The sequence below is a fragment of the Salvia miltiorrhiza genome, chromosome 1, assembly GCF_028751815.1.
Source record: "Salvia miltiorrhiza cultivar Shanhuang (shh) chromosome 1, IMPLAD_Smil_shh, whole genome shotgun sequence".
Taxonomy (NCBI): domain Eukaryota; kingdom Viridiplantae; phylum Streptophyta; class Magnoliopsida; order Lamiales; family Lamiaceae; genus Salvia; species Salvia miltiorrhiza.
Genome location: NC_080387.1, coordinates 50924109 through 50941027, shown reverse-complemented (window position 1 = coordinate 50941027; position 16919 = coordinate 50924109). Strand labels below are relative to the sequence as shown.

At 32.2% G+C, this 16919-nt stretch overlaps 1 protein-coding gene and 1 long non-coding RNA gene across 2 annotated transcripts; one reads left to right on the top strand and one right to left on the bottom strand.

Moving 5' to 3' along the window:
* Positions 1-3207: 3207 nt before the first annotated feature.
* LOC130990941 (protein NRT1/ PTR FAMILY 5.5-like) lies at positions 3208-14790 on the top strand. Its single transcript, XM_057915165.1, has 4 exons — positions 3208-3588; positions 3684-3904; positions 12244-12698; positions 13890-14790. The coding sequence occupies exons 1-4, from the start codon at positions 3504-3506 to the stop codon at positions 14647-14649; spliced, it is 1521 nt and encodes a 506-aa protein (XP_057771148.1). The 5' UTR covers positions 3208-3503; the 3' UTR covers positions 14650-14790.
* On the bottom strand, positions 8324-10471 carry LOC130990950 (uncharacterized). Its single transcript, XR_009090991.1, has 6 exons — positions 10174-10471; positions 9786-9824; positions 9445-9614; positions 8977-9358; positions 8763-8907; positions 8324-8687 (listed from the first exon to the last, which is right to left on the bottom strand). It is a non-coding gene; the product is annotated as an uncharacterized LOC130990950 (long non-coding RNA).
* Positions 14791-16919: the final 2129 nt, after the last annotated feature.

Here is a 16919-nt window from a genome sequence, read left to right as displayed (position 1 = left end):
TGGGGTTGTGAGGATAGAATAATAAATTTATTATTTTATTATATAGGGACCTACAATGAGGAAAATGAGGGTCATGAATAGAATCACCCTCTATTCAATATATGTGCGTGCGTGCAAAAATCTACTAGTATATGGGTGCGTTCACTTTGATGAATAGGAAACAGGAAGGATAACAAAAAATTATGTCTTTAAATATCTTATTTCTTTTCTCACATTTTACTCAAAAGAAAAATTCACCATATTTCATTCCTTATTTTCACTTCAAAGAATGATAATATTTTTCACTTCCTTATAGCCCCTAAGCCCTTGGCCCTATGGAAGTAGGGCCGGCAAAATCCAAAGAAACTAAATTTCGTCACATAAGGTAAGTTTGTCACATATACTACTATTTGTTGTAGTGTATATATATGTAATGCAAGCATGATATGAATCTCAATCATACATCTATAATTCCTTTCCTTTAAATAAAAAATATTAAGATACTCCATCCGTCCACCAAAGATATGCCACAATTTCCTTTTTCGTCCGTCCACAAAAAATATGCCACATCCATTTTTAGTAGTAGGATTCACACCATTCCACTCACATTTAAAGTGAGACCCTTACTCCTAAACTAACTTCACTCACATTTTATTAAAACCCGTGCTGGGCTGCTTGTCCAGGTAACCCTAGCTCTCTCTCTCCTTTTCCTTTTTCTTTTTCTCATCCCCTTTTCAAAAAATTCTCTCTTCTTTGTTCTTTCTGATTTGACTCGAATTTGTGGATAAAGAATTGGAAAATGCAACAAAAAAAATGAAATCTTCTTTAACTTTAATCACTAATTCCTTGGATTTGCTGAAATTTGTGGAGAAGTGTAGTGGAATTAAGAGGGGATCTATTGGTTCAAATAGTGGAAAATGAGCAAAGAGGCAAGCGAGGAACTTCTCACCGGTTCCAGAGGCGACGACGATTTTCAGAGAGAACAAAGGAGAAGGCGAATGTGAGTCCCGATGTCACCCAAATTTCAGAACTCCATTGACAGCGGCAATAAGTCCTGACGAAGAAGAGCTATGGCTCGGGTTTGTAGGGGGAAACCACCTTAGCTTTTAGCAAGAGGGTAAAGGCGAGAAGAGAAAGAGTCGCGCAAGCAGACGGTCGGCGGCCTCGCCGGCGTCGCAGTCACGGCACAATAATTTTTTTTGGATATTAAAACAATTGTTCCAGGTGGATAAATAATTCCAGGTACATAAGCCATGTAGACTCTTCGGTAGTCCACGTCAATTTCGGTCTCCCAAAAATTTTAATAGGACACAAATAATATTTTTTTGGTAGGTTGGGTATCGTTTTGATATTATCGAAATTTTAATAGGACACAAATATTATTTTTTTGGTAGGTTGGGTATCGTTTTAATATTATCGTTAGGTTGAGACATTTTTTAGAATTCACTAAAACGATGAAATATAAAGTGGCATTTACCTTATTAAATTTGAGGTAATGTAAGGACAATATTGCGCAGCGGATAACTTAGTCCAGTTGTTGCCGTCCAGACTATTGTTTAATGTGAAATACAAACAAGCATCGCATTAAAATCCATCAGTTGAAATTAATGGTGAAGAAATTGGCAATTTTGTGTGACTAAGCCTTGTTTTTTTTTTTTTTTTTTTTATGTGTTCTTTCTATAATTTACTACCACAAATTGCACATTAATGATATTTTTCCTATTTGTGATATTGGAGGGTACTTTTGTACCATTGTTTGATTCTTTTGTACCATCATCTAAATTTATCTTTGCATTAGGCGTGTTTGAAATTCGGAATCCATCCTAATGAAAAAGATTTAATAAACCTGATTTGTTTTCATCAGTTCAAAAAGTGGAAACGGGGAAAAATAAATAAATCAATTCGATCATTTCGTCGAACAGTTTCCGGGCCTCAATTGTATGAGGCCCAGAAAGTGTTGATCTGTTTCTGAACTGATATTGAGGATTTCATTTTGCATATTCTCCATATAATCAATTTATATCGCGGAAATAATATATCTATTCACGGGTTGATCTGTTTCTGAACTTATATAGAGGTGCAGAAAGTGTTCGATGAAATGCTTGAAAGGTCACGTGGAAACCATGTCAGATTCGGTGATAGGAGATATTGGTTAAATATTTGAGTTATACTATGTTGTTCTACTTTTACTCTGTTCGACTAGAAAATCAGTTCTGATTGTGCCTTCTTTTCTCGTAAAAATAAGAAGAGTAAATATCACTTTAAGCCCCACATCTTTTTTTTTGCAATATAATTATATTGTGATTATCAATTTTCTTTCTTAAAAATTATTGTGATTTTGTATTGATTGTATACTCCGTCCATTTTTCTGACTTGGAAAAATTGACGTGGTTCTCTAGATGCCACGAAGTACTTAGGATTATTCTTTACAAGAAACTTACATCTAATTAAAGAAAAAGTCCAATTTAGATTTTACTACCATTTTTTTTAAATGTAAGAAACAAATGATGTGGTTTGATGCCTTGTAAGTTTGAAAAAAAGAATAACTATTCAAAGTTACGCAATTATATGCACGATCATGATTCATGTGTAAAGTTAACAGAAAACCCACATATTGCTTTTTCGAGAATATTGTTTTTTACTTGACTTTACTTGCAATATTAATTAATAAAGCTCTTTAATTGTTCTTTGCTTTCTTGTATATCTAAGGTATATTTCAGTGGTTTAATCTTTACTTTCTACACACCCAAGTAGTTGCTTTCTTATATATACAGATTTTGTACTGCTTCCGTCGATACAGGTTAATTAACGCGAGAGAACTCAAGCGATATGTTTATGAATATCATCATAACTTTAATCCCCTTATACTTCTGTCTAACCATCATTATTTAATAAAAAAAATGACACTAATATTTGTTAAAAGAATTCATTAGATTAATCGCAAATGTAGAGAAAGGTTGTTTCATTTTCTTGAGGAACTTTTGAATCAATACTTAATTAATAGGGATTACCATTAATTGCTACTTTTAGGCAGTCATAGAATTTGCCAAAAGAAAAAGTTGATTGATGGTACCACATTAGAAAATATTAAATCAAAGAATACTAACCATCTGAGGACCACCCAATCGAATACTGTAATTTGCAAAAGAAGCCTAAAACTCATCGCTGTAAAGCAGATGATATAAATGACTAACTCCCTCCATCTATATATGAAACATCTTCCTCAATTTTTGAACACGAGTTTTAGAAAAACTTAATCGTGTGTTTCTGGTGAATGGAGAAGGTGCCCCACAATTTATAAAAAGGGGTGATAGTTAATAGATTTATATAGACTCATTAGCGGTAGTATGTGTAAATATGTAGAAATTTCAAGGATGATTAGTTAATGGGGTTATGTCCAAAAAATGAGTAGGAATATTTTATGGAGAGAGGGAGTAATATATATGGCTGACTTGAGAGGAAGATGAGTGATCAAATATGCGTATGTATAAGAATTAAACAGGTTAAAATCTCAATATACAGCCATGAAGCCCATCCAAGTTCTACACTGGTGTCGGGAGACGTTTCATTACTACGTCGTTTTCACGAACTCCATCTTGTTCATCTTAGGTAACAATATTCATACAATCTTGCAAAATTCAATCTACTCTTTTTAACAAAAGTATATATGCATTGATTTTGCAACACAATTATATTAAATGCAGGCCTCATATTCAGCTACAAGTTGGTGGAGAAGACATTTCTGAACATTTTGATAACGCGTCTCACCGACGCGTGGGAGGAGTACGACCTCCGAAGAGCTGTAGTGGTCGTGAATTTGATGGAAGGAACAATCGCAATTCTCGTTGCGTTGTTCGCTTATGTAGCTAACATTTATACCGGCCGCTTCCAGATGGTGGTTATCTCTACTGCATTTTGCATCACTGTGAGTAGTTATAATCAAAACATACTCTCTACGAGGCATTTGATTTGCTACCTATGAGATTCGAACTCAGGAGCATGAATTCATCCAACAAGGTGATGAATCTGATGAATCAATTGTAGATCTTGATAATCTAAGAATTGAAAATAGTTCCTCTAATATATATATATCTATATATAGGGTTAGGTTCAATGAAAAATGCCTAAATGTAAGAAAGAAGAGAGAAGTAATCTCATCTGTTGATCTTATCTAATCTAACGGACATGATTTGTTCACGCCATGTTCAACGGATTTTTTCGTTGAACATTCGTGAACATATACAATATTTTTGGGGGTTCTGAGTTTCGACCCCCCATATGTTCAATGAAAAAATCCGTTGAACATGGCGTGAACAAATCATATCCGTTAGATTAGATAAGATCAACGGATGAGATTACTTCTCTCTTCTTTCTTACATTTAGGCCTTCTTCATTGAACCTTGGCCTATATATATATATATATATATATATATATATATATATATATATATATATATATAGGGGAGAGTTCAATGAAGACCACTCCCCTATATAGAGAACGAAGACCAAATCTAAAGCGTTAAATCCATGTAATCTTGCGGTCATGATTTATTTGATCTGATTATTTAATTTTCGGCCATTTAAATTCATTAAGGCTAAGAATGTAAATTAATCTTTTGCACAGCCGTTATTAGCTATATATGAATCATATCAAATCTTTTATTTATGGTAAATCATTATTAAGATATGTTTGTTACAAACTATAAACGTTTTTGATGCATTTTTTGTATCGTTTTCATCTTTTCCTATTTGCATCGTCAATACCAGTCCACCATTGAAGAACGATTTCATTTGTTGCAGAAGATTTTATGGAAAATCAAGGTGATTTTTATTGTTAATATTTCAGCAAATTCTTATTATTTGTTTATCATTTTATTTGTTCGAACAGTTCAAAATTAAATAATCTATATGTTTTATTTTGTTGAATCCATAATTAGTCAATGTTATATATTCCAGAGTGACATTCATTAATTCTTATATATTCATGAAGATGTGTTATTTTATGTGCATTTATAGTTTAATACGAATCTAATAACCAGATGGATTATGTGCCACAATAACCAAAAGAATTATGTGCATTTATAATTTTATTCGAACTTAACTCCGTTCATCTATTGACAGAGTATCTTCGTATCATTATGTTATTTAATATGATGCTGGGCGACAATTCATCCCTTTAATTTTGACGAAGGATTACAGTTAAAGACAAATTGATTATGTGCATTTAGAATTTTTTATGAACGTCAATTCGTTCAGCAGTTCACATAGTATGTTCGTAACATTACGTCCTAAATTCGTCCTTTTTAGTTTAACGAATATTTACAAGTATTATATTGCAAAAATTGAATGACAAATTCATATCTTTTTTAACCATTATGTACCAAAACACTTAGAGTATGCAGTTTGATTATGTGCATTTATAATTTGTACAACGATGATAACTTTGTTTATCCATTGACAGAGTATGTTCGTATACATTATCATATTTAATTTACAGTTACCACTTGCAGAACTCACATATTCAAGAACACCAGATGGCCAATTGTGTTATCCGCTCTGCGATGATTCTAAGAAACCTCACAATGGCATGATATTTAGCACCTTAGCAGAAGCTGTTAAGTTTTATAAAGATTATGCCAAAGTTTGTGGATTCGACACCCGAATGAGCACAAACCGAAAAAAGAAAGATGATACAATCACCTGGCAATATGTGGTTTGTAACAGGGAAGGAGTATGGAAAAAGACAAACGAACCTCAGATGCGTACCAATGATTCCGGCACAAAGAAACGAAAGACAACATCTTGCAAGGTTGCTTGTAAAGCTAAAGTTATTATTAAGATTGCTATGGAAAGCTGCTACAAGCTTACTCAATTTTGGGAGGGTCATACACATTCCATGGTACCACTACCAGCTAGAGACCTTATGCAAAGTAACAGGAATCTTGATGAATTTCAACAAAGGTTCATAATTTCTGGTATAAAGGCTAGCATTGGTCCGATGGTTCATTCCGTATGTTCAGAGAGATCATGGGCAGTTACGATCGAATTGGATGCACAGGTAATGATTTCAAGAATTTTGCTAGGGATTTGAAAGTGCATTCCAAAGGATTCGATGCACATATGTTGTTGGAATTATTTACGAATAAGCAGGATCTTGGTAATGGTTTTAAATTCTTCCACGACGTAGATGAAGAGAATAAATTGCGTCGAATCATCTGGGCTGATGGAACTTCGATTAAGAATTTCAGCTTGTTTGGAGAGGCTGTGTCCTTTGATGCCAAATTTATGTTCATATTTATTTTTTGTAAAAATATTGCAGTTCATAATATTCTAACATTATTATGTTAATTTATTTTCATATGAAAATATCGATGAACACTAGTATGTTCACTAGTATGTTAATTAGTGTTTTACGAAAATATCCAAATACATTATTATGTGCATTCATTTTTTACGAACATATCAACGACTACTATTATGTTCATTTTTTCTTTTATGAACGCATTCACGAACACATGTATGTACACTTGTGTTTTATACGAACACTGTGTTCTGTGGATTCATTGTTGACGGAATTGGCTCCTCATCAAATTAACTTTCCATCAATAAAAAATTTGTTTCACTATATCTATGACAATTAATGAAAATATCAAATATTCACAAGATGATTCATCACTCTTTGATATACCAAGATCGACGCACATGATTTGGTGCTCGTTGTTCGAATGTTTGATTTACAATTATTCCAACAATTAATGGTTAGTAACTAGGTGAATGTATTTTAATCATTAAGGAGAATGTATTTTTATCGTGAATGTATTTTAATCGTTAATCTCGATTAAATTAAAAATCTAATCATATTTTTCGTGTACTATGTTGAATATTAATGAAATAGGGATGCTTAATTAATAATTGTAGAATATGACCTCAAGAGCATTTTAAAAACACATCAATAATTCTGTATTGAACGATCTTTCACAAGTTGGATTCATACGAAAATGTCGATGAACATCGGTATGTTCATTAGTATGTTATTTTTTTTACGAAAATATCGAATAACATTAGTATGTTCATTTATTTTTTACGAACATAACAACGAATACTATTATGTTCATTTGTTCGTTTACGAGCACGACAACGAACATGTTGAATGTTCATTATTATTATGTACGAACACTGTGTTTTGTGGATGCATAGTTCATGGAATTGAATCTTCATCAAATTACTTCTCCAATGTAAAAATATTTGCTTGACTATATCTATGACATTTAACGTAAATATCAAGTATTCATAAGATGAATCCTCACTCTTTGATATACCAGGATTGACGCACATGATTTCATGCTTGTTGTTTAAATTGTTGATGGTTTCCAAATAACTCAATCATATTAAAAAATTCATAGTTTACTTTTTTTGAAACAAATTTATGTTTGCAATTATTAGCGAAAAAGTGAATTTTTCAAATTTATATTTATATTTATGTTATTGTAAAAATATTACAGTTCATAATTTGTTAACTTTATTATGTTAGTTTGCTTTCATACGAAGGCATAAGTGAACATTAGTATGTTCGTTAGTATGTTATTTGTTTTTTAACGACAATACTAAGGAACATTAGTGCGTGCATTTATTTTTTACGAACATGGCAACGAATACTATTTCGTTTATTTTTTCTTTTACTAACAAATCAACGAACATTTTTAATGTACATTTGTCTTTTGTGGATGCATTGATAAAGGGAAAAACTTAAACTATGCATATAAGTAATAAAATAAAAATTGCCATCAGAAAAAACTTAATATAATACTTATTTTAATAAAAAAATACAGTTAAACATGCTGATAAAGTTTAAATAAAAATAATGAGAATGAATATGTATTTTATGTGGTTCAAATGAATAAAGTTTAAAAACAATAGTTCAAAATTTGTAGATTTTCGTAAAGTCGTTTCTCATTTTCTGCGGTCAAATATATCTACTATTATTAATTTACTTAACTTGTAAAGAACAAGATTACGAGATTTTGCGATCATATCATCTTCATGTTCAAATAACATTATAAATAAACGTCCAACGAACTGACCCATAAATGTCTGTTCACACAATTTAAAAATATATGAATAATAAATTATTAATGCACAGGAGGACTACATTTGTAAAAAAACTAGCAAACACATGCAACATGAATATAAAAAAAAAAAAAAAAAAAGAATCGTCATATAATATAAAAATTCAATAAATCATCAAAAAATAACAAAAATAATATAAAGACAATATTTGATACGTCCAACAAAAACGTGGAAATGTTAAGAACACCACCAAAATTAATCTAGAGAATTGTATTATCAACCTAACAGGATATACCATCAAATTTGGTTGGATTCACTGCGAGCTCAGAACCATAAGTTGCAGAAGAATCCATTAAAACTCTATCCTTAAACTTGTTCTTGTCCCATGAAATTATAGATACCCAATATCTCATCCTCAATATGTGTAGATGAAGGTTTTCTGCGTTCAATAAACCAGTCATCCAACTAGTTGATGTATCGCCAGCAAAAGTCTCCATATGCCTCATCAAATACAAAGAAGAGTCAATTGTGTTCTTTTTATTTGCCCAGTTGAGTTGAACGACTTCAATTGTTGATTTTGCAACTGACGCCGCACTCAAATGTTCTCCATTGTCGTTTAGAAATTCGGACAATAGAGCAGGCTAAAATATAATAAAAGTATGTAAAATATATTAAATCAAGACAACCTTTTGCGTTGTTCCAGTTTAGAAACTTACAAAAACATCACACAAGAGGTCGTAGTTGGTTCCAACAGGAAGATGATTAAACTGTACTGAACTGTCAATAACGAACATCAACTCCTTGCGTAAATCAAAACAAAGAAGATATGGGATGCCATCTGGAAATACAGGGAAAAAAAAACTGAAAAACAATCCAAAAAGTCAGTATTATTATAAGACAAAAAATTCGTGTAAGCATTCAAAAAATTACCATGTCAATTACACCCAGAGAGTTGGTTTAATACAAACGCAACTCACACTCCAATCCATCAGAGAATGTTCGTTTTCGGTTCACATGTGACATTTCATTGTTGTATATGCAATCAATCTGTGTTCCAGCACTTCAAATAAAAATTTCATACAATATATTCACAAAGCACTGTTACATACAGATTTAACTTCGAATACTTGCATATATGTCTGTAGAGGCAAAGAATCGTATTGGTTGTTTCACAGCATCAGATATAGACACGTGGTTCAACATAATCGACCATGCATTAACTATCGATGGCTGCACTAGACATCCTCTTCTCATAGAAACGAAATCATATCTACGTAACTCAACATCTTTTACCATGAAAAGAACCTTGCCACTGTAAACATAAATACATTAAAATTAAATAATATACTTAATTTTAATATAGATGCTATAGTTTTTAAAGTTTAGAAATGTTCGTACTCGTCCAGAGAATCATTGTGCATACAATGCATAGCAATCGCCTTTTATCTACAGCTGAGCGGAGTCTTAATGCACACAATATTATAAATATCATATGCTCAATAATTCAATTTCTTGACAGGACGATTCTTCAACACACACCCAAGTATTGGTGATTCTCCTCCAGTACCCTTATTGTTAAATATAAGAACATTGTCATCTCTACTTACAATAACGAAAAGAAAAAGAAAATACTATTGATATGTGCAAGTACAAATAAAAAATGATGAGTGTATCTGGGAAAAATTTAAAAATCAGAACAAATGAACCTAAAATTACTATTCATAAGAAATCACTTGTACCTGGAACGACAAATTCATTTCCATGCTCCAACTCCATAACTAACATAAAAGTATACCATTTAGAATGTTAATGAACAAGAACGTGTATAAAATAACTTTACATGAATGAATAAATTTTGATCAACACATTATTTTCCGAACATTAATTCATTATAATTAACAATAAGTTCATCAAAACATAGTAAAAAGGATTTAAAAATACAACCAGTTCATCGAATACAATTAAAAAAGACAAATTCCAAATAGTTCAAGGATTCGTATGACCAAATTATCATAAAAATTGAGGGTTTAACCAGTAAATCAATTGATATGTATTACGATATAATGTGTCTATTTTGAATTCAGAAAGTATAGATTTTGAATCCTTAAAAAATAAAACCCTTCTCACCGGCGATTGAGAAGACGCCGAATCACCAGCGCGATACCAAATTCTTCAATTATATCTTCTGTGAAAATATTTCTTGGAAGGGAAAATATAATCGCCATTGTTTTGGAACAGCTTCCCTTCGAATGGAAAATGCGTGATTCACGGGATATATTAAACAGCATCATTTCGTTGAAATAGAAGTTCACGTTTTTACCCTCAGCGGTTCATTAAAACCAGATAAATAATAAGTAATTTCATTAAAACAATAAATCCGAAAAAAATCTAGATCGTTGATTTGAGTGAGATCAACGCACAAGGATTGGTCTTTATTCTCCATCTAAGGCAACGGTTGTCATAGAATGCAACCCTATATATATATATATATATATATATATATATATATATATGAAGAGGTTCTAATTAATAAAAACCTCTGTTAAAATGAGAACTATGAACCTAATCTTGACCTTTTAAATATTAGATCTAATGGTTAGGATTTAGTCAACAAAAGAAACTGTGCATCTATTATATTTTACTGTGCACTTAAAAAATATACAATTTATGCAATTGAAACCAACAATGCAAAATACTCAAGCAAATCAAAATTGTACATCTATGCAATTGAAATTGTGCATCTATGCAATCAAAATTGTGCATCTGTAGTTTAACTATCTCTTGTTCACGTATTTTATGTGTTTGTTCATAGGATCTAGTTTTCACCGTAAGATAGAGTTTACACATGAACCAAATCCTATATATATATATATATATAGGGGCGCGCTCCAGTGAGACCCCCTATTTTTCGTGTAACATGAGTACAATGAATAAGACATATAATACTAATGAACAAAACGTATATCTAATGAACAAGATGTATATACTGATGAAAAATAAAATTTAAAAAATTCGTAATGAATAAGACATATATACTGATGAACAGGGCCGTATATACTTATGAACAATGCAGTATATACTGATGAATAACAAAATTTAAAATATTCTGCTACCTCCACGATTCGAACCCTGCGAAAAAAAATCACCCTCCAGATACAATATCAGCCATAGGATTGATAAAATAAACGCACCAGATCGTGCCCTAGATCTCACTAAAATTAGGGGGTCTCATTGGAGCGGCCCCCTATATAGATATATATATATATATATATATATATATATATATATATATATATATATATATGAGAGGTTCTAATAATTAAGAACCATTAAATAAAATAAGAAGGGAGAACTATTTTCAGCCTTTTGATCATCAAGATCTATGGTAGATGCATGATCTTGGTGGATGAATGCAGGACCTGAGTTCGAATATTAAAGAGAGCGAAATTTTTATTTTTGTTCGAGTGCAGTAAATTTAGCAGCGAATGCATTAATTTCTATAGAGAATGCAATAATTTTAATAGTTCTCAAGTTCTTACAAAAATTATACTCCCTCCGTCCGCCAAAATTATGTAAAATTGCTTGGGCACGGGATTTAATAAAATTGGTGATGATTTTGATGTAGTGGAAAAAGGGTCCCACCACTTTATGAGATGTGTGGTTAAGATTGAATTTTGAGTCGGTTTTTTGTAAATAAAGAGTGTTAGTAATGATAAAATATTAAAGATGATGGTGGGACCATTGCCATAAAAGGAAAGTGACATAATCTTGGCGGACGCCAAATATAGTAATTTTTACATAATCTTGGCGGACGGAGGGAGTAATTCTCACTAGAACCCGCACCCATATATATATATATATATATACGGAGAGGTTCAAGAAAGAACCATAAATAAAAGAAGACCGGAGAACCATTTTCAGTCATTCGATCATCAAGATCTACGGTGTATACATCATCTTGTTGGATGAATGCAGATCCTGGGTTCGAATCCTGAAGGGAGCATTTTTTTAAAAAAAATTTAGTGCATTAATTTTAACAGCGAATGCATTAATTTTTACAGTGGATGCATTAGATTTGATGGGATCTCCCGTTCTCACAAATAATGTAGTTCTCTCTAGAACCACACCCTATATATATATATATACATATGATGAAGAAAATGGAAGTGAATGAAATATGTGTAATTTTGGGTGCAGGGACTGTTACTCAACTCTCTGGCGGATGGAAATGACGATAATAGGCAGCTTGAATTGCGCTTATTCTACCCTGCATTAGGGCTAATGGCGTTGGCCCTAGCGTCGCAGATAGCCTCGCTGCAACCGTTTCTTGAGGATCAGCTTAGGCCGATGGTTGTCGATGGCGATAGGAGACAAGGATGCACCAAATTCTGGTGGAATCTGGTCTCCTTTGTGGCTGCCATTTTCGCTCAATTTGGGCCTTTACCGCGATTTCACTTCAAGAAACTCGCAATAGTTCTTATAGGTGTGATGAGTGGTTGCGTCTTAGTGTTCATGTTGGGTACCAAATACTACTATATGGTCTCCACAATTCCAAACCCCTTTAAAGAAGTTGGTATCGTCATCGTCAGAGCCATCGCTAACAGAAATCTCGACTATACACAAACTCCGGAGCCTCGCGTTCTATGCTTGAGGTACGATCCATCTCAATTATTTACTTTCCAGTATTTATAATTAACTACTCTAGTAGAGAAGTTTAATTAACAAATTTACATATTATTTTATTTTTACAGCAACATTTATCATTTGAAGTATTTTCTGAAACAGTTGTTCAATAATTTCTGAAAAGTATAATTTTTAAAAACTCGTAAATTTGAAAGAAAAAAAGTCATCCAAATTTAATACTAGCTATAGATAACAAATATAACCAAAAATTAATTAAATTAATTAGTTAAGCATCACCTTGTCATTAGGCAAAAAAGAAAAGAGATTGATATGAAATTCATATTAAATTTTAATTCTAAAAATTTTAAAACAAAAAACTCCTACCATAACTTTTAAATAAATCCTTTGAATAGAAATTCTAAAATTTTAAATTTACGGAACAAAAAATGGTTATTTATGTTGATGAAAAATTCTAATAGATACCTAATCTCTCCTTCCACGAAAACTATAGTTTTATACAATTTGTGTCCATCCACATAACTTATACTATTACCCCCGTCTACCAAGAGTATACAATAATTATTCGATTTGACGTCTATAAATAGTATACTACTTTTTTTTTGTACATGACTCACTTTCTCTTTTTAACCATAACCACTTATACTCAATTCAACCACAATCACTCATTTTTACATGAGGTGACCCTTTATCCACTTAAAATTATCAACTATTTTATTAAAACTCGTGCCAAAATCAAACTAGTATAATCTTGATGGATGGAGGTAGTAGTATTTTCTTTTTTGAAAACTATCCCTTATTGTTTAAACCTTATTCACGCATAATATTACGAAAAATTCAACCATTTTATACATCAATTTTGGTGGGTGTCTTGCTCGACTTTATACACATTTTTCTTAATTATTTATTAAAACTCGTGTCCTAAGCCATACCATAATTTTTATGAATAAAGAGAGTATTATTTAAAATATAAACATAAAACATAACAAAAATGTTCAGATTTATTATATGTACAATATATTAAATTACACAATTACCTTTTTGTAAAATATAATACTCTTTTTGCATGTATAAATTTGGTGAAGTATAAATAATTAAAATTAGAGACGGCACCTTATAATAGCCATTAACATATAATAATAATAATAATAATAGTAGTAGTAGTAGGTTTTTTTTAGTTAAACGAAAATTTGACGGCACAGGTGGTTAGACAAAGGCGCAGAGGCAGGCAATTGGAGTAGTGTTGAAGAAGTGATGAGAGTGAAGATTTTGTTTAAGATGCTCCCATTGTGGTCTTGTTTCCTCACTCTGAGCCTTGTGGCCGCTTCCGGATCCACCTTCTTCTTCGCAGAAGCCTTCAACCTTATTCAAGACAATAATACTCTAACTCCCATTCTCTTTCTCGCCAATCTGACGAGATTCACAGACTTCCTGGTCTCAGAAACGTCCAGCTACGTCGTCAGAAAACTTAAAGAGAAAAGGCAATACAGCCAACAGAAGATGGAGCTGGTGCGAATCGGCATCGGAATGTCATGCTGTGTGCCGTGCTGCCTCGCTGCTTGGGTGACAGCAACACGCAGGCAGCACGACACCATCAACGTCTATTGGCTAACTCCACAGTACTTTTTACTTGGACTAATGAGCGGACTCTCTCAAGATGGCCTATGCTCGTTCTACGAATCTCATGTTTCTGAGAATTTGTGCTCATTCGGGGCGCCATTTATAGAATTGGTGATGGGTTTGGGTAAATTTATGGCCATACCTTACGTTGTGATCTTGAGCAAGAGGCCGTTGGAGTGGTTCCGGGTTATGCTAGAAGACAGTCGCCTCGACAATTATTATATTCTCCTGGCGGTTATGAGTTCTGGGAACCTTATGATATACTGTTTGGTTGCGTGGTGGTACGGAGAGGATGCCGAGGAAGTCCAAGTCATGCAAGAAGAGGATGCCGATCACTCCTAGATTTCCACTCAAAAATACATGTTATTTATTAGTTATAGTCAAACATAAACTTAAATTTTTATAGATTTTTTGTAAGTTAATATACTACACTAGCTCATTTCATATAACAAAAAAAATTCATGAATAAAAATTATTGTTTCTGTAAAACAGAGATGTTGTGATTCTTGTGACGAGTGGGGGAGCCAGGAATTTTGTTCGGAGCGGGGAATTTTGTTTTCATCGAAAAAAAATTTTTGGAGCATTTTGTACATTGTAGACATTTTTTTTACTAAAATACAAACAAAATAGTAATAATAACGAATAACATTTTCATAGATTACATAGTTCCAATACATTACAAATAATGTGTGCGTGTGTTGGCCAAGCGGTAAGGAGTTAATGCCTAAGGCCAAAGGTCTTGGGTTCAAGTTCCCTGTGGCGCGGCCTTTTAATTTCTTTATTTAATATTGTAAATTTATATAAAAAAAAATCATTACAAATAGCATCACTAATTAAAAAGTTTCAATACATTAATTTCTTTATTTAATATTGTAAATTTATATAAAAAAAATCATTACAAATAGCATCACTAATTAAAAAGTTTCAATACATTACAAATAACCTAAGAATAAATACTTGGTGAACTAGTTGTTTCTCTTTAAGAAAGTGATGCCAATTGATTGCGACGTATACTCGTCGATTGAAAATGTTGCAATATCTTCTCGTTATCAATTGTTGAAAAAAAAATCCTTTTCTATGTGCACTATCAAATTGTCATTCATCCACTCATCCTGCATACAATTTCGCAAATCACTTTTGACTATCTTCATTGCAAAAAATGCTCTCTCAACAGAAGCAGTGGTTACAAGTAAAACCAATATCAACTCAATCATCCGATAAACCAATTGAAAAAATTAAATGATTGCCACTTTTAACAATTTCTTGAGCAAAATTAAACGATTGCCACTTTCAATTACACATGTTATTGTGCCAAACATGACTGAAGATTGAATGATGGTACAGATGGTACAAATAGATAAATTAGTGTCAATTGTGTCATTCATTAAGTACACTTGACGCAATTATACTCATTTGTGCCTAGAGAAGAGGGGGTAGATATAGGGAGAATCACGAGTACGAGTTGGGTTGGATAGAGTAGGATCCGCATGATCAAGGGTATTTTGGACCGAAATTGTAAAAATGGCCATAATTTGTATTTTTCAGATGGGTGGCCGAAAATTGAGTTCCATTGCTATTATATATACAAGAATTTTACACTAATCACTCTCGAGTTCAAAATTTTTGTAAGCCCCTAACTTAGGGCGTGCTTTGCAAAATTAGGCCACTAGTTTTCGGGTTTGCAAATTTGAACCATTTATTATTAATTTCGGCGTAAGTGAGCCACATTTGGGCCCGATCGAGCTATTTGGCACGTGAGATGTGCGTGACTTCACAGCTGGAGCCCGAACGTTGATGTGAAATTTTATTTCATTCTTTTATTTGGCATATTTATACACATGTAAAAACAAATCATAAAATAATACATAATTAAATAACACAAATAAAAAATAAATTAAAAAATATTTTAAAAATACACGAATAATTGTCTTTGCTCGTCGACACATCAGAGGGTCGAAATTAAATTGTAGGAATATATATGTTACTCAAGATATCTTAATGCACCGTGTAAAAACTATAATAGAGAATATATATGTTCCTCAAGATAACAATAATTATTTATTAATTTTTTCTTCTACATGACAATCTAATTTCACAATTTGAATTTTTCTCAAATTTATTTTATCTATGCTCATTTTCATTATATACATTCTCAAATGTATTAATGGCGCGAAATATGTGAAATAGATAGTGAAAATTAAATGGTAGCCACCAATTTAATTCAATTCAATTCAAAAAAATTTGTAGGCCACTAAGTTAGGGCGCTTTGCAAAATTAGGCCACATTTTTTCGGGCTTGCAAATTTGAGCGGGCCATTTATTATTAATTTCGGTGTAAATGAGCCACATTATAGCCCAATCTGGCTCAAATGTGGCTCACTTATACCGAAATTAATAATAAATGACCCAAATTTGCAAGCATGAAAAAATATGGCCTAATTTTACAAAGCGCCCTAACTTAGTGGCCTACAAAAATTTTGAACTCAATCTCTCTCTCTCTCTCCCATTTTAAAATTTTTAAAAATTGCCACACTTACCATTTTACCTTTGCATATAATTTTTTTTTAAATTATCCGTTCATTCATACACAGTCAAATTCACAACCAACATTCA

Bases quoted from the DNA above. Each gene is read 5' to 3' on its own strand.
- LOC130990941 (XM_057915165.1), top strand. From the start codon at position 3,504: ATGAAGCCCATCCAAGTTCTACACTGGTGTCGGGAGACGTTTCATTAC. The intron at 3,589-3,683 runs GTAACAATATTC...TATTAAATGCAG, and splicing joins CTCCATCTTGTTCATCTTAG to GCCTCATATTCAGCTACAAG. The intron at 3,905-12,243 runs GTGAGTAGTTAT...TTTTGGGTGCAG, and splicing joins CTACTGCATTTTGCATCACT to GGACTGTTACTCAACTCTCT.